This window comes from Sylvia atricapilla, chromosome 10 (genome assembly GCF_009819655.1).
Source record: "Sylvia atricapilla isolate bSylAtr1 chromosome 10, bSylAtr1.pri, whole genome shotgun sequence".
NCBI lineage: Eukaryota > Metazoa > Chordata > Aves > Passeriformes > Sylviidae > Sylvia > Sylvia atricapilla.
Window position 1 is genome coordinate 16,220,072 of NC_089149.1, and position 23,975 is coordinate 16,244,046.

General features: G+C 47.1%; 1 protein-coding gene across 7 annotated transcripts; it reads left to right on the top strand.

Annotated features, from left to right (window-relative positions):
• Positions 1-1,648: 1,648 nt before the first annotated feature.
• Positions 1,649-22,556, top strand: SAP130 (Sin3A associated protein 130). 7 transcript variants are annotated; one of them, XR_010744373.1, is made up of 22 exons: positions 1,649-1,783; positions 2,265-2,381; positions 3,168-3,403; positions 3,958-4,116; positions 5,190-5,301; positions 6,801-6,991; positions 7,700-7,824; positions 8,872-9,022; positions 9,211-9,301; positions 9,582-9,686; positions 10,690-10,831; positions 11,385-11,506; positions 13,752-14,054; positions 15,040-15,217; positions 16,451-16,555; positions 17,567-17,928; positions 19,278-19,526; positions 19,830-19,955; positions 20,629-20,732; positions 20,965-21,097; positions 21,403-21,516; positions 21,724-21,746. XR_010744373.1 is itself a non-coding variant. In XM_066326051.1 (21 exons), exons 2-21 carry the CDS (start codon positions 2,270-2,272, stop codon positions 21,880-21,882), a joined length of 3,246 nt encoding a protein of 1,081 aa, XP_066182148.1. In that variant the 5' UTR covers positions 1,649-1,783; positions 2,265-2,269; the 3' UTR covers positions 21,883-22,556. The 7 variants fall into 7 exon arrangements, 6 of the variants coding, with proteins under 6 accessions (XP_066182148.1, XP_066182150.1, XP_066182149.1 ...); XM_066326051.1 differs by lacking the exon at positions 20,965-21,097 and having other exon boundaries at positions 21,724-22,556; XM_066326053.1 differs by lacking the exon at positions 20,965-21,097 and having other exon boundaries at positions 19,281-19,526; positions 21,724-22,556.
• The last annotated feature ends 1,419 nt before the right edge of the window (positions 22,557-23,975 follow it).

Consider the following 23,975-nt stretch of genomic DNA (forward strand, 5'->3'; position numbering starts at 1 on the left):
CTCAAAACACATGAAACCCGGGCCGTCAGGGCGTTAATGGTGCGGGGCATTAAACGCCAGCGCAGCTCCGCCGCTCCCCGCTCCCGCAGTCAGACCGACCCCCGCGGGGCGCGGAGGCCGCTGCAGGGACCCCGCCGGTGTCGGCCCCGCAGCGAGGCTGCCCTCGGCGGGGCTCGGCCCGGCCGCCCGCCGCCCCCCCGGCCCGCCCCGCCGCCGCTCCCTGAGGGCCCCGCCGCGCCCGGCGCTAACCGCGGTACCGCACCTGCGAGCGCCCGCCCGGCTCCCGCCGCCCGCGCCGCTTCCGCTTCCGCTGCGAGCCGGCGGCGCCCGGCGCCCGGCAGTGACGGCGGGCTGCCCTCAGCCCGAGCCCCGGGGGAGCGCCGTGCCAACGGCGGCGGATTTGCTCTGTGCGGTCTCAGTTGAGGGAGGTAACCTTGCCCGAAGAGAAGGTGGAACCTGTGTTTTTCCTGGTATTAATTAGCCCACGAGCAGTCAGCAGCCTGTGCTGCTGCAAGGAGAGCTTGTGCAAACAACTGCTTCCTTCGGTTGCTCCTTTATTTACTGTGTAAGGACGGGGAGAACTGAAAGTAGCATATGGCATCCCACCGCAGCGAAGTACTGCTTGTGGCCAGAGCTTCCTCAGCAGCTGTTCGCAGGGCTCCTCAAAGCACAAACACTTGAGTTGGCGAGGCAGACCTACGGGTTATTTACGTGTGATCCTGAATTTTCAAAGGTTTTCTTCCTGGTTTCGTTCTGAAACATTATTAAAACTCATGAAGTGGCAAGTGTCTGGCTGACTTCATCTCAGAGCCGCAAAACATGAGAAAAATACCATTAAAAATGGTGGTGTTCTGATATGTCCGTAACCAAACCCGAGGCAGCCCTTCACTGGTGTTTCAGGGCTGTGATGTGCGTCGTCTCCAACGTTTGTGGAGGTTTTTTTAATTAATTCCCCCCCCCCCCCATCCCAGTGATAGGGGAGGGTGGAGTGCCCCGCCCTTATCCCCTTGTTCCTTCCCAGGATGGAGGTTGTGGACTTCGGGGAATCCCGGGGTGCTTTGGGGACCCCCGAATTTTAGGGGATTTGGGATGCCAAGCCCCACGGATTCCCAGTGCCTCCGCCATGTCCTTGTGTCCCTTCTCAGGGTTGGGGGGGAGAACTTTGGGGGTCCCTCCAGGGAGCTTTGGGGGACCGCCCGAATTATGGAGGTTTTGAGAGGTGTTTGGGGCGGTGACTCCCTCCGTGCCCTCTCCAAGGACCCCTAGTGACTTCCCGCCATGTCTTCTTGTCACTTCCCAAGATGGGTGTTGGGGACTTTGCGGGGAAGGGGAGCGAGGGGTTGGTCGGGTTAGGTAGCTCGGGGTCGCGGCCAGAGTGTGTCTAGGGGAATGCGTGGGCAATGGGGACAGGTGTGCAGTCCATGGGGACAGTGTGCGGGTCTCTGAGGGCAGTGACGGCCCATGGGGCCGCGGCCTGTCCCGCCCACCCCGCGTCCCCTCGGAGACCTCGCGGCGCGCGGCCAATGGCGCGCTCGGGAACAGCGCCGCCCCTCCCGCGCCTCGCGAGATCTGTGCCCGCCACAACCCCAGCGTGGACTACATCTCCCGGCGGCCCCGCAGGGCGGGCGCGGCAGCCAATAAGATGAGGGAGCCGAGGGTGGGCGGGGCCGGCCGGGGCCAATCGAGTACAGGCAGCTGCAGCGGCGGAAGCGGCGCTCGGCAGCGGCGGCGACGCGGGGCGACCGGGCTCAGGGACCGGCGCACGGCACCGCCCGGGGCACAGGTACTGCCGCGGCCGGCGCTCGGCATCGCCCAGATCTGCGGGCCGGGGATAGCTCCGAGGAAGGGCTGCGGGTAGGGGGCGGCGGCCGCCGCTTCAGAACGCGACGGCGGCAGCGGGGGGGGAACGATCCTCCGGCTGGCGGAAGCGCTGCGGAGGGGGTATCGCGAAGGGACGGCAGCTGGGCAGAGCGGCGCGGTGCGGCCCGGCCCGAGGCGGCGGGGCCGTCGCGCTGCTGGGCACATCCGGGCCCTGCGGCTGATCGCGGCGGCGCGGAGGGGCGGGGCGCGCACGGCGGGGCGCTGATTGGCCGGCGCCGCCCCGCCGCCATTGGCCGGGCGCCGCGCGAACCCGCCCGCGCGGGCGCGCCGGGGTGGGTGGGGCCGCGGGGCCGCGCCCGGAGAGCGGGACGGAGGGAGGGAGGGACGGAGGCGGCGCCGGGCCCAGCGTGTCGCGACATAACGGCCGCGCTGCCGACCCGCAGGTGACATGAGCTCGCAGCAGTTCCCCCGTTCGGGCGCGCCTCCCGCCGCCCTGGGACCAGCGCCGCCGCCCATCTCCACCAGCGGCTCCGCCGGGATTATCGCCCCCGCCGCCACAGGTAAGCGCGATCCCGGCCCCGCGCCTGCCGGCTGCGGGGGCGGGGAGCGATCCCGGTGACCGCGCCGCGTCCATCACCCTGTAACGCAACGGGCGGGAGGAGCGAGGCGGCCCCACGGGCCGTGGCAGCCGAGCTGGAGGCCGCCGGGGCGGTCACCGGGACGGTCACCGGCTCCGGGCAGCGCCGGGATGCGCCTTTGCTGCCCGGGCTCTGTGCGCAGTTGCCTGTCCCGCTCAGCTCGGCCGCTCTGTCTTCTTAGCAGAAGTGACAAGTGGACGTGGGAGCATCTCACGGAGCTGGAAATGGGGTGGGGACTGTGATTCCAGCTCCTGCTGTCCCTGCCACGGTGACAGGGGTTCAGAAGTGACTGGGGGAGCAGCTTCATTTTCAGGAGGGTTTATACTTGTTTTTTATCTCAGTGATCAGACGCAAATTGCATTAAATGCGGAGTTTTTCGTGATGGTTGATGTAGGACTTAATGGCAGCTACTTAGATAATTAGATATACTTCATTTGAAAGGAAAGTTAGTCAATCTGTGTTTAAGGAAGCTGTTTAGGTGGTTTTCTCAGAGTTGCCCCCAGGTTGCCCAACATTGCCCACACCCATCAGTTCTGAGGGGAACAGACAGAAGCAGTGCCAGAGTTCCCAGTTTTTTCCTCACTGGAATAGGTTTAACTGTAAGAGTGAGCTTCTTTCATTTAGACATTTCTGAAGTCTCACCTCTGACCCAGTGGGCGACTCTAGTAAACTTTTTAACAATTGTTACCTTTTTGTCTTTCCCACCAGTGAGTGAGGAATCCAGTCGTGAGTCAGAAGTTGCTCCCAGGGAGCACATGGGCCCCAGTGGCTCCATCCAGCCTCGGGAGGAGAAGCAGGAGCCCGTGGTGGTCCGGCCATACCCACAGGTCCAGATGCTGACACAGCACCACCCTGTCCAGTCTGGTGCCCCAGTGACAGTGACAGCACCACCAGCACATTTGACTCCAGCTGTGCCACTTTCTTTTTCAGATGGACTTATGAAGGTAATGAGAGCATTCATCAGGGAAAAGAATACAATCTGTATGAGTTGGCATTGAGAAAAAATAGATTACACCCAAGGCTTCCCTGCTGTTGTTCCTAAAGCTTTTCTTGCATGCTGCTGCTAACTGTGCAGTGCCTTGTGGGTTTGGCTGTTCCAGATGACACACTGAGGACTTGATAGTATTTCAGCATTATTTTTGAGGGGGGTGTATTTTGTTTATCTTCAAGGAGGACAGTGATTTCCACCAGTTTCTGAAGTCATTCATTTTCTCTGCAGGATATAATCTTAACTGTTAAATATCTATTGTCTGTAGGGCAATACCACAGCCCTGACAGATTTTACTGATGACTCATCCCAGATCCTGCATATTTCCAGGACAAAATATGCCCTTTCTTTGTTTGGAATAACCTAATGTTCAATACCTTTCCTCTCCAAATATTTAGCCATGGTTGCATAAACTTTCGCCTCAAGCTTTGACCCCATAGAATAATTGCTGCTTCAATACTGGGCTCTCATTTGAAGTTGCCAACATTTCTGTCTTTCCATTTTTTGCAGCCGCCCTTGAAGCCCACCATGCCCAGCCGGCCCATTGCTCCTGCCCCACCCTCCACTCTCTCAGCTCCCACAAAGGTCCCTGGGCAAGTGACTGTCACCATGGAGAGCAGCATACCACAGGCTCCAACAATTCCTGTGGCAACCATCAGTGGGCAACAGGTCTGGTTTCTTGGTGGATTTTCTGTTCCATCTTACTGCACGGTCAGATCAATACAAGTACAGCTGGGGTGGGCTTTTGCAGCAGGAGGGAAGGAGAAGAAAACAGGTTTCCCTATTTAGTGCTGCTGATTGTTGGATCAGCTCTGCTTGTACCATTTAAACTTCAGGCTTGGTTATCACTACCTCTTTAGAAAGCTGCTGATTTGTTGGAATCATCCAGCTGAGATAGCACATCCAGGCTGTGAAGGCAGAGCCATACCCAAAAGCTGGGTCTTTCCTTAAAAGCTCCTGCTGTGTCAGTGTCACTTGGAGAATTTCTACTGTAGAGAACTGCTAAGATTCATTATTGCAGTGTTCCTCAGCTTCCCTGGGAGGAGATCAGAAGGTACTAGTGAACAGTTAATGGGTTTGCACTGTGTTCTTATTGAACTAGGAGTGACAAAATTTGAGAGAGCCTGTGTAGATAATGCTTTTGAAAATTTTCTTCTCCTCTAACTTGACTGCAGAGCCAGTCCTGGTAGTTTGAAGATAGTTTGTGAGAGCACTCATTTACTAAACCTCTCAGGGTTTTGATGTAAAGTGCCTTTAGGTAGACTTCAGTTAGCCTGGCTAAGGATGTGCAGCAATTTCAGTGAACTTTTATATTGTATTATTATCCCTGGGAAGTCTAGAATTATAAAAAAATAGAATTTGGTTCAGCATTTGCCAGGTTTCCACCATTTTCTCAACTTTATTAGAGAAGGGGTGTGAAACTATGCCTTAATGTCCCCACTGCTAGAGGGGCCAACTCTGTGGTTGTTTGTGGGTGGCTGCTGGGCGACTGTCACCCAAGTACCAACCATCAAAACACACCAGTGAAACAGAGAAGTGTTGACATCTTCCAGTGTCAGCAGGCTCTGTAACTTTATCCTGTGCAACCACCTGCCTCTTTCTCCACTCAGCTTGTAATGCATGCAGCCTTAGTACAGCAAGTATTTCTCCAAAATCTCTTTTCTGTCTCTGAGGCTGGGATATGGTAATTCTGTGGCCACTAATTTTTGTCATCACATCTGTTTTGTTCTTGAACTCTGCAGGGGCATCCCAGTAACTTGCATCATATCATGGCCACCAACGTGCAGATGTCCATCATCAGGAGTAGTGCTCCTGGGCCTCCACTGCACATTGGAGCTTCTCATCTGCCCCGAGGTAAAGATCCAGCTGTGCTGTCCCTGCCTTCTGTTCAGAGTCTCTCAGCTTCTGCATTTAGCCCACACCTCTGAAACTCCTCACAGCTATTCCTTCAGGTGTTAAAGCTACTAGCATGAATGAGTGATTGCTGGCCTTTTAAGAATTGTGTTGCCTTCAGCCATTTCAGGCAGGACCATGTGACAGTGGTTAAAATGCTGGCAGATATCAGCACATCTGTTATTCTAATTCTTTGCTGTTAAAACAACCAATGCTTTCAAGAAAAAATACCCATTGGTAGAGACTCATCTGTCCTGCAAAATGTCATGTACTTTCTGGGTATCAAGTATTCACGTTCTTGTATCCCCCTGTCACAGGATCACTCATGCATTGTTAGGCATGCTAACACCTCATACTGTGTGCATTTGCATTTACCTGTGAGTTAAATATTGGTGACAACTACAGGCTCTTGTTTCCCAGGATTTTGGATGGTACAGCGTGTAAAACAGGAGATCAGCCCCTTAATGCAGCCCTGTGCTCAGTGCAGCCTGTCAGATTTCTGACTGCAGCTTTGCTTTCAAAGTTTCATTAGTTAGGTTTGCAGTTCAGCTTTAAATTGATCTGAATTCCAAGTACCATTTGTCAGTTTTATTTCCTTTTATACTCAATGTTATTTGCTCACTCAAGAAAAAGAAGTTGATATGAGCAAAAACATAATCTTATTTAACTAGAGCAGGTGGAAGTACTGTGGGGGCTTAACTGTAGCTACAGTACTGTTGTTCACCTGATTCTGAGGGAGCAGCTGCCACAGACTTGGACTCTCAGTACACATCTTCTCTTATTCCCTGCTCTTTTTCTCTGGGTTTGAGAATTAAGTTTTGAGATAGTAATTCCAATGGAGGACATGTGCAGAATGTATGCAATTCAGTCCATCAACTGATTGCAAGGCTATTTGCCTGCTACTGTGATTTATTATGGTCAGGAGTCATCAGACAGGAGACAAATTAATCAGTTGCATGTTTAAATGGTGTGGAGGTCTGGTCTTGTTTTTTGGGGGGAGAGGTGTAGATGTTTGTCTTTTGTGTGATGTTTCCTTGTTATTTTGGTTTCTTTCTTTTGCAAGTGTATTTTTCTTCTGAATTCCATCAGCTGCAGTGAGATCATTGCTGGTATCAAGTGGCTTATTTACATACTGGCCCAGTAATCAAACTGAATTATTTCTACTGACTTCCATAGCTTGGAATTAAGAAAACATGGGATTTGCAATACAAGGCTGTTAGAGGGGAATAAGAAATATCTCTAAAGCAAATAAATTTAAGATAATACCTACCCCTCCACACTTGCTTTTGTAAACCTTATGTATATTTGTTGAAAGCCTTATTTTTACACTAACATCACGTGAATTGACCTGAATATGAAATGCTTTAGAACTGAAGTACCAGCTGATGTCAGGGTCTGTCTGTGGTTGCGATGGAGCTCTTGGGTGCACAGAATTTTAACTCTCTTGGTTTCTTCCCCAGGTGCAGCAGCTGCTGCAGTGATGTCCAGTTCTAAAGTAACCACAGTCCTGAGACCAGCCTCCCAGTTGCCAAATGCAGCTGCAGCCCAGCCAGCAGTTCAGCACATCATTCACCAGCCAATCCAGGCAGGTAGCAGCAGACAGCTCTGCACATCACTGACCACCAGCTCCAAACCTTCCTGGCACTCATCTGTAATGTATAATCTCAAATTGCCTGTTCACTGAAGCTACTGTCAGATCTCTCCCAGGTCTATTTTCTGTATTTCCTTCATAGACTTGGTGGGTTTTTATCTGTCTCCAAAGTGCTTAGAAACTGGGAAGACAATTTCATTCAGACACGCTCAAGTTTTAAAGTCTGAAAAGTCTGGTTCTATGTGCTGGTGTTGATTAATTGTTCAATATATGAATTGATGTAGAATTTTTGAAATCTCACTATAATATGCTTCTTTATATCTTGGCTTTTGTATAAGGAGAAGATTGTAGATCTTGTCTCCTTACAGCAGTTCTCGTGTTCAGCCTTATGAGAGAGGGTTAAATGTCTTCACACTGTGCCTTCAGTTAGGATCCAAATCACCTCTGACTTCATGGGTGTGCTTGGATTGGAACTTCTTTTCATTCTGAAGGGAAATGACCCTTGAGGTTTTTCCTAAAAACCTTCAAGAGATCTGATCTTGTTAACTTTGTTGATTACTAGTTCCTGTGCTGTATGTGTGTTGAAAACCAGGACAGTTAAGCTTAGGAGCTTGCAGATCAGTTCAGAAAGACTAGAAGTGTCTCAGAGTGCCAAAACTTAGTGACAAGGTGCAGGGAAGCCAGTTTTAAACAAGTAATTCATAGTTGTTCTCTAAACAGCAGGATTTCCTTTCTGAATGTCCTCTGTTTGACTTTTTTTTTTAACAGTCTCGTCCTCCTGTGACAACTTCGAGCACTATTCCTCCTGCAGTGGTGGCAACTGTCTCAGCCACGAGAGCTCAGTCCCCTGTTATAACCACAACAGCAGCACATGCCACAGAGTCAACCCTCAGGTATGACCTACAGTGCTCTGACTTGACAGAAATTGCAGAAAGGGGAAATGTGAATTAGCCAGAGATGATAATCCTCTACATCTGGCATGATAAAAAACAAAAATAGTGATGTTTGCACAGTGCAAATCCTTGCAGTTCTGTGAATAAAAATGGGTACAAACATGAACTGCTGCTCTGTGTTATGAGAAGGAAAAACCTTAATGAGTCACTTTTAAAGTGCTGCTCCATGGACAGCAGAGTTTGTGTTGCAGGAACTTGTGGATTTTCAGCCTATATTTTTTTAGGAAGACACAGTGAAAAGTGATACATTGAGGTTTTTTCTTGGAAGTTTTTTCTTAGATAGATTTTCAAGAAGGGTATTTTTAAGGACGGGATATATATCTCTCTCAGGAGGGGGTGTTCTAACAAGCTTGTTCCCCATGCTAAAAGGTTTCTGTGCCCCATGCAGCAGAAAAAGAGAAGAAAAAAGAAAAAATAGAAAAGGGACGTGAAAGATGAGAGGCGCTTATACTTACATGAGGGTAGCATCCTAATGGTCTGCTGGGTGGTTGCCAGCCAAAATTCACTCCTCAGAGTGGCTGGAGGATCGAGGGTCGAGAATTTTCATGGGCAGGATCGTTACTAGAATGCAGCGAAAGCTGGTCCAGGAGGTAGCACTCAAATCAGCTGTTTTCAGCCCTCAAAGGGGTGCAGCTTTTCCACTGGAATGCCGGGGTCCAGAGAATGCCAGGGTCCAGAGGCTGTTCGGGCGCCAGATATTCCAACTGATGAATGGAGTCCACCGCTTAAATAATACATGAGTGTTGAAATGAAGTTTCCTTTATGAACTGATAAGAGTTATGATAAGACTGCCCTCCTGGCTGGGTACATAGGGCACATGAGGACAGAACAGTGTAGCTCAAATCCCTTATGTTGCTTTGCCGTGTGATTGCCAGCAGCGCTGCTGTCACTGGGGAGGAGACTGAGGCCTGATGTGTGTCCCTGTGTTATATCTTCCCTCTTCACTACCCACTGGTTATCTTGATGGTTCCTTTTGTTCCCCTGCAGCCGGCCCACGCTGTCCATCCAGCAGCACGCACCGTCGGCGGCCATCAGCATCCAGCGGCCGGCGCAGCCGCGGGACACGGCCACGCGCATCACGCTGCCCTCACACCCAGCCATAGGCACTCAGAAACCACAGCTCCACACCATGGCTCAGGTAAACTGCAGCACAGCCTCCTGCTGCTTCCTCAGAGCTCTGCTGTGCAGAGTGTGCACGCTGAGGTTAAATTCTGGAGAAGAGTTTGTATGAAAGTAATGTTCTGTACGGGCAGTGCACAATGATTGCGTAATAAGTATAGACTTTAAATGTAGTAGTCTTCTAACTTTAAGAATTTCTTTTCATAGAAAACCATTTTCAGTACTGGTACTCCAGTGGCAGCAGCAACTGTGGCACCTATTTTGGCAACGAATACCATTGCTTCAGCAACCACAGCTGGTGAGTATTCATAGTGCTGTTGTGGGAACACTGTGAGGGGTGGGGTTTGTTGCTTTTTGTTGGCTTTCTTCTTTGAATTTAGAACCCAATCAGTCTTGGCCAAATCTTTTTTCATGGTAAAGACTGCATTTGGAGGTGCATGAGCAGGCTTCAGGAGAGAAATTTCTGATTTCTTCAGGGAGGTTGTGTGGCTTGGGAGTTTTGCTCTCTTTAGGATGTGGATACATTGGCATGGTAGGGCTCCAAAGAAAGATCTGTTAAGTTTGGTTTCTTTCCTCAGGTTCTGTATCTCACACCCAAGCGCCTACAAGCACCATTGTTACCATGACAATGCCCTCACATTCTTCCCATGCTACGGCTGTCACCACCTCAAACATCCCAGTTGGTGAGTGATTTCACTTCTCAAAAGTGTGTAACTGATGCTTCAGTTTTTCTCTGTCTGCTGGAAGTGTTTGTGCATGTTAGCAAATTAAGGAGGGAAAGAAAATCAGTTCAAGCTGGGAGAAACCAATTAATAGGTCTGCTGTTCTAATTTTTTTTAATACCATGAAGAAATAGATGTTCTAGGAGGAGCAGGTAATAAAAGGGCTCATGTACTTTTTCTGTTGAATTTTAAGACAAACTTGGGCCTTTGGGCACTTCAAAACCTGCATTGGATACTCTAAAAGTTTTAACTGCTTGGTGATAGACTCTGGCTTTCATAGCTGATTTTCTAAGTTACTTTGAGTGCTTCCTGAGGTATTAGGTGTAGCTTAGCTGGATTTGATTAGTGTGTTCACTTGAATGTAAAACACAAAGGCCTAAAGGTGGGAACTTTATGTGCCTGAGATGTTTCCTGCAGAACTGCATCAGTGTCTTTATTTTCGTCTGTTTTCCTGCTGACATCCTTATTTTTTTGAAATCTTGTAATCTCTTCTCCAGCCATAAATTTCCAAGGAGTGAAATTGTATCTCATAAATTAGTGTTTCTTGTAAGGCTCTTTTCCTGGCCTCTGTCCACGAACACTTGTTTGCCTTGGTCTCATTTCCCTTGATCTCTGCTTTGGAAATTCAGATAACTTGTTCTTGACATCAGAATGGTTTGGGCTCATCCCAAATAAATTAACTTAATCCGAGCACTGAAGTGACTTCGTTAGCAAGCATAATTTATATATGTAGTTAGAATATCTATCCATTCTGATATAAATTGATGAGAAATGCTTTGTTCTCTCTTTTCTTTTGGCCTATTCTGGATAGGAAATCATCTGTGGATGAGGTGGGTTGTTTTGGGATGAGAGGGAAGGGAGTAGTACTGGTTGTTTTGTTTGACAAGGTTATTGATCTTGCCTTTGCAGTGTTTATCAGCCTTTCCTTTGACTGTCAATTGATGACACATTTGTCTTTATGCAGCTAAAGTGGTTCCCCAGCAAATCACACACACTTCTCCCCGGATCCAGTCTGATTACACAGCAGAGAGGAGTAACCTCATCCCTCTGTCCAGCCACCGGGCATCTCCAAACCCAGTAGCCATGGAAACCAGAAATGACAACAGGTGGGCAGAGCTAACAGCTCCATCAAGGAGAGTGTGTGTGAATAGAGTTTGAGTGCCTATTTATGTAAGTTTTCCACCATGTGATATTACACACTTCTATTCAAACTGCACGCTCGTAATCCTAGTTCTATCATTCAATTTTGGAAGCCTTTTCCAAGGCCTCAGGTCAAATGCAGTGTTTTCTTGGGGGTCAGTGCCTGTCAGCACAGTAAGTCTAATATTCTCAGTGCCCAGGGTTCCAACATCTCCCCCTCTTGTTTGAACCATGAAAACTGCTTTGACAGCTTTGTCAAACCTCTGTTGGATACACTGAAGTAGACAAGGCAAGCCCTGCTACTTTTCTGCATTCTGCTGTGGTGGAAATAACATTGTAAAAACTGGTGGGGGAGGAGGGGATGGGATTTGGTAGTTTGGAATCAATTATGATGGTTGAGGTAATTGTTAGCTTATGAGAGATGAGATTGGAAAGCACAGGTAGTGCTGAAGGGCAGGGGTTGAAGGTTAGCTGCCGAGTTCACATGGGTGTAACACTTGCTCTTTTTGATGCCTGTAGGCAGTCGGTGCCTGTGCAGTTCCAGTATTTCTTGCCTACCTACCCTCCCTCTGCCTACCCTCTGACTGCCCACACCTACACCCCCATCACCAGCTCCGTGTCCACCATCCGCCAGTACCCAGGTAAGCCCAGTTTGGGGCAAGCAGCTTGGGCCTCTGCTGAGCTTTTAGCTCATGGATGTGCTTTAGGGATGGAGGGAACTAGAGGGATTGGCGTTTGGCTCTGATAATTAGTCACAAAAAGTATCTGCTGATTTGTTGACAGAGGGAAAAACTCGTGGGTAAGGGGTGCTGAACTACTTCAGAGCCTACTAAATCCACCTAATAACAGTTTTTCATATTTGATATCCCAAGGGTTGTGTGTCTGTAAGTAAAAGTTTTGAGTCTGCAAATCAAAACAGTTTGGCTCCTCCAAACCAAGCCAACTCTTTGATGCATCTTCATTCCCTGGTGTTCTGATAAGCTATTTTAATACCTTTTCACATGAATGTACAGTTTTAGAGAGAAACTTGGACCAAAAAGGGAAAAAGTAATTTGCATTGCACACCTGCATTAGTGTTCTGTTTAGAAAAATTGAGCAATTAATGTATTTGAACTGTTGCAGTAATTTGCAGTCAAAAAAATGATGCACAACCCAAACTTTTGTCATTCTGTGACAAAATTTGGAACGTTTTTACCTGGCTGGGTCATTTAGGGCTGTTCTCTATAATGTGATCATTTCTACTATCCAGACTGCAAGAACATGCATGATGTGGATTTTCCTGGCATATCTGTGTCTGCTGGCAGCGTGTTACCTGTGAGCAGTACAGAGGAAATCCAGAAGGACTGGGAGGTTGCAAAGCCCATTTGTTGAACAGGAAAGTGTAGAATCACAGAGTTCTTTAGGTTGAGAAAGACCTCTAAGATCATCAAATCTAACCATTTTCCTGAGTGACACATCCACACATTGTTTAAATACTGCCAGGGATGGGAATTCTGTCACTTCCCTGAGCAGCCTGTGCCAGGGCTTAACAACCCTTTGTGTGAAGAATTTTCTCCTAATATCCAATATAAACCTTTCCTGACAGAACATAATTGCATAGTCAAGGATTCCATTTCTGGCATGCTGGGGTGGTGGTAGGCTAATGGTCATTTGTATAAATGCAGATCTGTGTTCTTCATCAGGAGCTTATTGACAGAGACATTTTACTTGTTAAATTGACTTGAAGAATCCATGGAAAGGTATTAATTATGGCAACTTAAAGCAGAGCATTCAGGGTATGAGGAGGGAGGTACACCTATGCCGAGCACAGCTGGGTGAGGGTACAGAGGAGACTTTTTAAAGATCACTGAGATAAGGAGAGTTAATACAGAATTTTGGAGGAAGAACGTTGGCTTTCGTTTTCCAAATGCTGATTGTGTTTTACTTAGTGTCCTAAAAGGATTTTGTTGGATAGAAAGTTTTGCAACAACAGTGTTTTGACAAGGAGATTAAATGTGCCACACTTTATGTACAGAGCTGTTTTCAGGGACCTGGTTTCAGTTTTTGACACCTGTTTTTAGAGTGTCTTGTCAGCACAAGAACTTGATGGAAATCCTGTGACAATGATAAAACCAGCTTGTTCTGCATTGTTAGCAAGGCCATTGTTGGCAAGTTCACACTTGTATTCTGTGTGTGGCTGCAGAAATCCTGGTGCAGCTCTGGAAATCTGCAAATCCATGGTCTGCAAATGGTGCAACAGTATGATTTAAGTGCTGCATGGGAGAACTGTAATGCACTATATGGATCTGGAAAGGTGGAATCATTTTTTTAGAGCTTTGAATTTATTTAAATGATCAAGCTACTTAGAAAAGGTGTATTGTTGGAAACATAGTTCTGCCACTAAAAGATAATTCTGTTCATTTGAGCTGTGGGATAACTGTGAGACCTCTTCTGAGGCCAGATAAGGTTGTGTTCAACTTCAGAGTTGAGTCAACTTCAGAGCACAAGAAATTACTCAGTTTTCTGATTACTTTTAATCTGTTTTTTAAAGCAGGAAAAACGCCAAGTGTTGGTACTTACAAGCATTGTAAAATAAGATAGTGAGCAAAAGTAGAGCACAGCTTTCCAAGCCTGCAATTTGAGGCTACCTTAAAGCAGAGTGAAACTGATCTTTTCTCTCTTGCTGCAATTTGAAATTAAAACTGGAATGAAAATCAACAGTAATGTTTAATTCCTCTGGCAGAGAATCCTCTCTACTCCCATATTTACCACTGCAACAAGCCGACTGGCAAATTAATTTTTCAAAGAAAAAAAAAAAACCAAAAGTATTTGAAAAGTTAGCATTTGAGGCAGAGGTGGCACAGAAGCTGTGGTGACCTGCTGGTGAGGTGTGTGTGTTGCTCCCAGTTTCAGCCCAGGCGCCCAACTCTGCCATCACAGCGCAGACCGGTGTGGGAGTGGCGTCCACAGTGCACCTGAACCCCATGCAGCTGATGACGGTCGATGCATCTCACGCCCGGCACATCCAGGGCATCCAGCCTGCCCCCATCAGTGCCCAAGGCATCCAGCCTGCCCCCATCAGTGCCCAGGGCATCCAGCCTGCCCCCATTGGCACCCAAGGACTGCACCCTGCTGCACCCATGGGCGCGCAGGGGCTGCAGCCAGCACCCATCGGAGCCCAGCAGCCACCAGGCGACACCAAGACCTCAGGTAAGAGCCACCAGCCAAGTCCTCACTTCAGAGAGAGGCAGAGCAGCTGAGCTGCCCTCCTGCACATTTGGCTCTGACTGATGATGTTGTTCCAGTGTTTGTGGTCCAGAGGTGGACACTGAATACATCCTTGCACATATTCTCCCAGCAAATACCTGCTGCCTGTTTCTGCACTGGTTTATTTTTAAAGCCTGCTAGGTGGAGCGTGTGGGTAGCCTTGGATGGGGTGGATTGGATTTAATTCACTGGAAAAGACTCGTAGTGCCTGAGCTTAAACAAATGCCTTCAGTAAGGCCTTGTAGGAAAAGTAATTTACAAATGAGCAAAGCTCACCAGCTGTGCATTAGATCCCAGGGGCAATTAGAATACAGCCAGGTACCTTCCACTGTTGATAACCTGATCCTGAGCTGTGACAGAAACCATCTTTCATTATAAATGATTGGTCTGATAAAGCTCCCACAACTTACTGGAGGAATGGGATATGGCATTCCAGAGAATACGCTGTTGCATAGCTGCAGGCACTGCACAGTGACTTCCTGGCTGTCCACATGCTCTGCATCCCTCAGTTGGCCAGACAGGCTCTGGCAGAAGGTCAGAATGCAAACACAGCTGATGTAGCTTACATACAACTGGCATGTGTTGCCACGTGGCCTCTCCCAGAGGTGTTGCTCTGTTGACCCAGTTGTGTTGGTGATCTCCCTAGTGATTTCTGCCTTTTTCTTGTCTTCTGGAAAAGCTTATTTCCCTAGAAGCAGTTGTTAGGCAGGAAGTAGTTTCTGTCTTCCCTGCAGAAGGTTCAGTGATCAGATGGCTCACATACTGCTTACAAAGGAGTCTGAAAACACAGTAGTTAGAGACTGAGGGACTCAGAGAGTGGACAGCATGTGCTCTGCAGACACCTGCTTTGTCATCACATTCCGTCAAGTAACTGCTGCTTTCTTTTCTCTGTTTTCATCTCTGCTGTGTGCGTGTCCATCCTTCCCAGCAGTAGTCTTGGCAGATGGAGCCACCATTGTAGCCAATCCTATTAGCAACACATTCAACACTGCTTCTGCAGCAACTACAGTGGTGCAAACCCACAACCAGAGTGCCAGTGCCAGTGCTCCAGCCCAGGGCTCCTCCCCACGCCCGAGCATCCTCCGCAAGAAACCGGCCACGGATGGGTGAGTAGAGCTGCAGCTGACACGTGGGTGACACTTGGTGCAATCCAGCCCAGCCAAATGGAATCATTTCAGTGGAGATAAGGAATGCTCTAGCAGATTGTTCAGTCAGCAATGGTTGCAAGTAACCTGCTGATCAGCAAAACAGTTCTTTCCCTCTCCCAGGGCAGGATATAGTTTTCTGTAGTGTCAGTAACGAGAAGGACAGTTTGTCTCCTACGTCTTGAAAGTGACCTTTTGAGGGAAAAGTAGATTTGAAGCTTACTTGCTTAGTGTGATAAGAAGAAAGAGTTCGTAGTCTACTAAAATTAGAATTGGGTGCTTTGTCTTCAGTGCTTTTATTGGAGGAATATGTGGATGAGTGGAAAGGATAGGATTAGTACCCTGCTGTGAAATCTGATTAGAAAAAAGGAGGGAGTAACTTAAACTCTTAAAACATTTTATGTTGCCTGTCTATTTTTAAGTGCCCTAATAAAGAGGGAAGAGACAGCTTTAGAATTAACAATGCATTTCCTCCCAACTAGCAACTGGAAACGTTTGGAACCAATGTGTCCCGTGGGATTAAAGTTGCATTTTTTTTATGTGGGTGGAAACCTTTTTTAAGGCAGAGAAGCTGCAGCCTGTGAAACTGAAAGAGAAGTTAAAGAGTCAGGTAGATCACTAAAGACTGTTTCCATTTGAGAGGTTGATTTTTTTGGACAGCAGTTTGACTTTTGGTCCTACAGGAGACTAAATAGTCTCTAAAATAACTTAGTCAGCCTTATCATCCTAATATCCACACTCAGGCCTTGAGATCCTGGAGTCAGGCTCTGACAGTTGGGTCCAGCTAAAGGGAGCAGATGCTCACCTGAGCACTGTTCAGTTCTAGATGATTTGCTCAGTCTTAAAGCAGGAGTGCTGGACAGCAGCTTGGCCAGATCCATTTGTCCACTGCTGGAGCCTGGCAGTTGCAGCAAAATGTTCTCACTGATGGGATGAAAGTAAAGCAGGCATGGAGAAGCCCTAAATTGGGTGAGACTGGGCCAGAGCAACTAATCTTTTCCTTTAAAAGAACATAAAAGGCCTAATTCAAAAAGTAAAATGACACTCTTTGTGTAGCAAATTGGTTACGTGGAAGACAGAGGGCAGCCATAACTGCTGTCCTGGTTTGTGTAAGAGAGCTGATTTCTTTGCTCTCAGGGGTGTTTGTCTTTGCACCAGGAAGGTGGGAATCCTAGATCTGTCTGTCTCTTTCAGGCTGGCAGTCCGGAAAAGCTTAATTCCCCCTCAGCCACCTGAAGTGGCCAGCACACGTGTGGAGAGCAGCATGCGAAGCACCTCGGGATCACCAAGGCCTGCTGGGTAAGCAGCCAAGTGCAGCATAATAGTTTCATTATATTTGTTTGAGTTGTGTTCTTAAGCTATTGGAACATTTTACTTTCTTGTGGGAAACAAGATTCTATTTTGAATTTGTGACAAACTCAAACAGCCTTGACAAGTTCTGTTGTGAAGGTGGAGGAAGTTGCCTGTAAAAGCTGTGGTGATGAGCTTTCACAGAAACAAACAAAAACCCTCTGCTATTGTAAGGGGAGACAGCCCTCAGAACTTTTTTCTATAGTTCTTGAAAATTAATGCTGAGGAAAGGTAAATGCAACTTCTGCCCTGCTTCACTTGAGTTCCGTGGCTTTACAATTTGTTGTTTTATAACTGTAAGCCACAGTGGGAGCTCCTGCAGAGGATGGGGCCAGTACAGTTTTGGGTAAAAGTTCCTCTTGGCTGCATTTTAAAACTATTTCGATCCTTTTACAAGTATTTTAAAGTTACCTGGAGTTAGTCATGAGATTTGTTTGTCACAGTGAATGGAAAAAAGTAGTATCTGTAATTACTACAGAGGATTAGAAAGGGAGAGGAAGAGGAAATATGACTGAGATTAAGCCTTCTCCTGTTCTTAAACACTTAACTGAGCCAGGTGGGTGCAGGAAAAACTGGATAGCCTGATTCCAGTTTGGCACTTTTGTGTGAGTTACTGTCACAATAGGACATGAAATAAAGATGCTTGACTCCAGTCAGAAGGCAGTAGAAATCAGAAGGCTTTATTTACAATTCATTCAGCCCTTTTATTACATGCTGTGCTAAGACAACACGTTCCTGGTCCATAGGACTGACACCTCTCCCATTGGCTAAGTAACACAAATAGCAAACAGCACCTGTTGTTATGGGAAAGGAATATTGTTTACACAAGGTTGTTTTGGGAAAAAGAAAACTGTTGAAAAGTTTCCCTTGGGAGGAGCTCAGCAGTTCTCAGGCTCAGAAAATATCAAGCCCCCAAGTTACAGCTCACTTCACTTTGCTTTGCTTTTATTTGTGCTGCAGTGGCAAGCCAAAGCCTGAGATCCACGTGTCCATGGCCACTCCAGTGCCTGTGTCTATGGAGGCAGTGTGTAACCAAGGTGGAGAGCAGCCCACCATCAGCGTGCCCCCGAGCTCCCAGCAGCCCCCCTCTGCCATTCCCACCATCATCGCGGCCGCCAGCCCCACCTCCCAGCCTGCAGCAGCACTCTCCACCATTCCAGGAGCTGTTCCAGCTGCTCCTCCAACTTCCACCACCATCGTGGCAGCCCCTGCTCCTCCATCCACCATGAGTGGGGCTCTGTCAGCGGTGCTGGGCCCTGTCGTGCCAGAGATCAAAATCAAAGAGGAAATGGAGCCCATGGATATCATGCGACCTGTGTCTGGTAGGTGGCTGGAAATCATCAGGTTGGGCTTTTTTGGTTTGGGGACAGTGGAGGAGTTAGGAGGATTTCAACAGTTTCATCTTGAAAATGAAAGGACAGGTCTTCCAGGGTAGCACAGAACACCAGAGTTCCCATATGCTTTATAAAGATTTTTTTTTGCCTTTTTCCTAATCTGCCATGAAATCACTTCTTGTTGTGGCTGCTTTGTTCATGTTCAAGTCATCCAACTCCAAAGATTCTGTGTGAATTCCTTGCCTAAAATGCACATACTCAGCAGTGGTACCGACATACTGTGGAGCAGCTCAGTTAAATTCAATTTGTTTACAAATCCTGCTGTTCAGGTGCTGTGGCCTTTCTTGTATGTGAGGAATTCATGGCCAGAGTAGGACTTCCTAGGGCCCTCATGTGATTCATGCATATTTTTCTCTAGAATTTTTCAAAATGGTCATTATATTGCCTTACTCACCCAGCTTGGCCATAGTTGCTATGAAATGACTTGGGCAGTAAATTGAGATCCTCATGGATCTCATTGGCCACTATGTAGTGGCAAAGTTCATGGGTTTCGGAGTTCAGGTTTAGCTGTTGGTTTTATCACTCTCCTTGAAGCTGTCTGTGACAAGGCTACTCCTTGCTGCAGATGTGTCTGGAGCATGGGCAGATAGCATTAAGCTCTTTGGGGTTCTTTTGTCTCTTCCTGGTATTTGTAGCCAAATTGTCAAGAGATCCTATCCCAGAAATTTTGTGCTGCAGCCTTGGTCCTGGCTGATTGCCCCTCCACGTTCAGGGAGTGTTCCCTCAGCCTACCTGCCATGCTGCTGCCAGCTGCACAGGTGTGTTGGTTGGTGCAGTCAGTGCTGAGCAGTGCTGAGGACTTGGCAGTACAAGTAGATTCCTGCAAGAGAGTGCTGCAGTCCTGCTTTGATTCCATCTGGCTCTCCTATCACGAGAGAGTAGGGATTTGCTTACTATGACAGTGACCTGTGCTGGTGTTCAGAAAGAGGATTTTTTTTTTTTTTTTTTACAATAACACAGACAGATGTTAGCATGACTCCTTTTTGTAACATTAAATAACACAAGCTTCAAATATGAAACGACTGAGGGTCAATTGGCTCTGGTCTCATTCTTTATGTGTATGAGACACATATACAAGACTTATAAATAAGATTTTATAAAAGACTTTAGCTTATAAGCTTGTCCTAATAATTACTGCTGGCTTAATATCTAGCCTGTTGGTGCACATCACGCTCCTCACACTGCTGAAAGAGGAGCTACTGTTGGAGGTAGTGTTCAAACAATGTGTTGTCTTCCCACTGCTGATGGTTTGGGTTCTTCTCTTTCCTTCCTCTCAGCAGTCCCTCCTTTGACTACGAGTACCGTGTCTCCATCTTTGGCACTGCTGGCCAACAATCTTTCCATGCCTCCGAGTGATTTGCCACCCGGTGCCTCACCAAGGAAGAAACCCCGTAAGCAGCAGCATGTCATCTCCACAGAGGAAGGAGACATGATGGAAACAAACAGCACTGATGATGAGAAAGCCACTGCCAAAAGTTTGCTGGTGAAGGCAGAGAAGCGAAAGTCTCCTCCAAAGGAGTATATAGGTAATGACATCTCTGATGTCTTTGTTCTTATTCAGGGGTCTGTATTTTCTCTTCTGTTTGTTTATCAGAGAAGGTGTACTGTCACATTCCCACTTCCTAAATACGAGTAGTAGAGAATCCAAGTATCTGTTCCTAACCGCTTTTTGTATAGGGCTGGGAAAACATCAGGGAAAATGAATTTTCTCAGCACACACATTCTGTATGAGGTGGGAGGTGGCACTTAGTGATCTGCTGCTGGAGTTCTTGCGGGTGCCGACGTGCTCCCTGTGGTCGATGCTAACGCAATTCTGGATCCTTTTGCAGATGAGGAAGGTGTGAGGTACGTCCCGGTGCGCCCCCGGCCGCCCATCACGCTGCTCCGCCACTACCGCAACCCCTGGAAGGCGGCATACCACCACTTCCAGAGATACAGCGACGTCCGCGTCAAAGGTCAGCCTCGGCACGAGGGGAGGGAAGGGGCCACGCAGGGCCAGCTCTAGGTCTGTAAATGAGAAAATGGGTGTGCTTATTGATGGACCTGCTCGTGTGCAGTGATAGAAACCTGCTCACAAAAGGTATCCTCGTAAAAGCGGCGTGCTGTGGTGATAGGCTGCAGCTGAGTTTTCTCATTTACCACATAACACTTGCCAGTTTAATCACAGATTTCTATATTTAGTATAACTAGTCTTGTCGAGTAACAAGACTTTTTTACCTAATACAAGGAAAACAGAGATCAGATACTGACTTCCAGACTTCTTAGCTAGTATTTTAGAATTTTTAAGCAAACTGGGTTTTCACAAGTGTGCAAATATCTAAGAGAGAAGTAGTACGAGATGAACCATTTAATTGTTTGTGCCAGATGTTTGAAACATTGAGCACTACATTCTTTAAATGAGAAAAAAATGGGTTATGATATAATCTCTCTGAAAGTACAGATAACCTGCCAGTCAGTAGGAGCAGTAGTCATGTACATGGCAGATGGAAAGTCAATTTCCTGTCTGTATCAACACGTTACTCAATTATTAGGGTGTAGGGGGAGCAGAACTTGGGTTATTGTTTGAAAAGAGAGGCCTGGCCAACTCCTGAAGTTTGAGTACTGTATTGTTGTGTTTCCTGCTAACAGAAGAGAAGAAGGCCATGCTGCAAGAGATTGCCAATCAGAAGGGTGTGTCCTGTCGTGCACAAGGGTGGAAGGTCCATCTCTGTGCAGCGCAGCTCCTGCAGCTGGTAGGTGCATGGGGCTTGGAGCTTCCTGCAACATGGGGGAAACACGAGGCTGTGTAAGACAGGAAGGCGTTCTCAAAAACTCAGTACATTGGGATGCCCTAAAGGAGCTGGTGTGTAGTGCCCAAAGGGAGTGGGACATGCTTTCCCCTTTCTCAGGAATGTGGCATAAGTGGCTTGGAAACTTGGAGTGTTGGTTTTGATCCAGACATAAGAGCTGATGTATTTTGTACAGATGATCAAAACTGGCAACTCCCTCCTGCTGATGCACAGGTCTGAAGAAGCGTCTGTTTGGGATGGTGCGGCTGATCTGAGGAGGCAGCACTGATCCACATTCCTGGATGCTTCTGTTTCAGGTTGGGGGTGAGGTAGGTGCTCTGCATTTTAGCACCAAACTCCCCAAAACCTCTGCATTCCTGGAATAGTATTGTGAGCAGTAGGGGAAGCAGTTGTGGTAGGATCCATGTTTCTTCAGAAGAGGAGCAGTCCTGTAAATAAGATGTTAAAAGGAATGATAGTGCCACATTTTGTCAGAGGCTCCATCTTCTGAATCACTGACAAGAGCAGCTGAGAGGGGAATGGATTATCACTGTTTCTGTGTAGCTTTGTTAACGTGGGCGAGTCTTTGCCAGCCTGGCAGTGACCCTCCTCATGAAGGGCTAATGTCTTTTAGACAAACCTGGAGCATGATGTGTATGAGAGACTGACTGCCCTGCAGGAGGGACTCATTCCTAAGAAAAAGGCAGCGACCGACGACGACTTGCATCGAATCAATGAGCTGATACAGGTGGGTCCTGTGGCCTCTCAACCTAAAACCATACCCTTAGTTACAAGCCCCTTAGTTTTGCTGTCAGTAAAAGCTAAAGCTGACCTAAAGAAAACCCCACATGGGTTCATTTCCTGTGTCATAAGTTACAAGGGGCACAAGTAGGGAAGTGGGAAGGCATTGCTTAGAGCGGGTGTTCTGTGGTTAATGACAAGTGTTTCCTTTTAGGGGAACATGCAGAGGTGCAAACTCGTGATGGATCAAATCAATGAGGCTCGAGACTCCATGCTAAAGGTCTTGGACCACAAGGATCGTGTTTTGAAGCTTCTGAACAAGAATGGAACTGTCAAGAAAGTGTCCAAATTGAAGCGGAAGGAGAAGGTTTGAACACAGACTAAAGACTTTGGAAATGGAGAACGTGTACAGGACGGAGCTGAACCTTTTTGTAGTTTGGGTTTATTTTTAAGCAGAGCATCGGAATAAAAGAGGATGAGTTTAGGGAACAGATGGACAATGTGAAGCCTGGTGACCTGAAGGGATTGTCCTTGATCTTGTCATAATGAACAAAGATTTCTCTCAGGCTCATCCCTTTTTAAAGTCTTTCCAGTCCCACTGTTTAACTCCTGCTGTGTCAGGCAGGAGGCTGTGCAGGGGACTCCAGGAGGCTGACATACAGCTATGGACCCAGACAGCAGCCAAGCTTCCAGCAGTGGAAATGGCACCTCTTTCAGTTACGCCATTCAGTTCTCATTCTGACCTTCCAGTGTCTAAAGCAGCCTTCTTACACCAGTGCCACTGCACTAGGGGATCTGCCACAAAGGATCTCCAACAGCTCAGAAGTCCTAGCTGTCGAGATTAAAAAAAAAAAAAAATTAAAAAAAAATGGGGGGAGGGGGGAAATAATTTCAAAGTGATATTGTAGTGTCTGTGTCTGTGTTGGTGCTCTGGGATACTCGTGTTGAGGTGCCTCTTGCAGCAGAGGTGCCATAGCTGGTGTAATGTTAATTGTACGTACCACATACATCCTGGAAACATGAATAAAGGAATTGGAGGGTTTTGTATGTGAGCAGTTTGTGTGCCTTTGTAGCAGTGAAATTCTTCAAGCTGTAGACTAGACAACTTTGGAAGCTTTGGAAGAAGCCTGAGGGGAGAAGAAGGAGCATGTTGGGAACCAGCCAGCACCCTGTGATGTGGAGGGTGAGTAATGCAGTTCCCATTGCACTGCCTAAAGATGAAATATGAAATATATATATATGAAATACAATATTATCCCCCATGCACTTGTGCATTTAACCTTAATATTTTAGAAAAATTGCTAAGTCAGTTCATTTTTAGTCTCCTCAGCAGGTAACTTCAGTGTCACGAACTAACTCCATTAAGAATATATTCTTTTGCTCATGTGCTGTTATCTTGACTTTATTCAGAACTGAGTTCTTTCAGAACTTAGACTGAAAATATAGTATTTATTCTTATTTCCTAATTTTTATAATTAGAGAAGTAGAATGTCCATAGTCACACTGTTTTGGTTTTTAATAACACATGTAAACCAAGTTTATTTCAGCTTTGGATGGTAGCCTTTCACATTAGCTTGGTTTTGCTTGATGAAACCACTTCCACTGTAAGATGCAATTCTAATATAATGATAGTGTAACTTCCATATTAGGACAGTTACAGTAGTTGTGTATGTTGAAATTAAAAGCAGAGGCAAGACCAGAAAAGGTAGGAATTAGACTGCTGCAATCACCTTACATTTCTTGTGCTTCAGGAACAGAACAGCATGCACAAATGGTCAAGTATTTGTTTGATGTTGTCAGGGGAATAAAACACAGTGCCAACAGTCACAGGTTCCTAAGGACTCTACAAGAATGTCTCTGGTGATTATGAAGTGGACTTTTGTAGGCTTGGGAACTGTTTCATATCTTGGCAGAGGAGTTTTATGTGCAATCCAAGGCATTACCAGCAGAGAGTGAGGTTGGGGGGGGGGGGGGGGGGGGGAAGAAGGGAGGGAAGGTTTCTTTTAAACACTGCAAAAGTTAAGAACTCGCTCTTTATCTGTTCTGGGTATTCTCACCTGATTCTTTGTAACCTCAGTTTTCATAAGTTTGTATTCAAGGCTGCCATTTAGACTTAAAATGATGATGCTATTCCATAACCTTAGAATGGCAGTAATTGCAGTGCTGTTGTGCTGTGGCAAACTGTAGAAGGTGTCCCAGCCCATGGCAGGGAGTGGAACAAAACAAGCTGGAAGGTCCTTTCCTACCCAAACCATTCTGTGATTCTATTCTACAGCAGACAGTAAGATCCACTGACATTCAACCAGATTTCTCCAGCTGATATTTTGTATGCCTCTTATTTATTGCTTAAGCTTCTATGAGAAAGGGCATAAATTCCATTTTGCAGGCTTGAACGGGTTCAGCCAGTTTGTCTCTTGGGGCCGAATGTGCAGTGTGCAAAGTTTGCTCTTCATTTTGCCCAGGTGA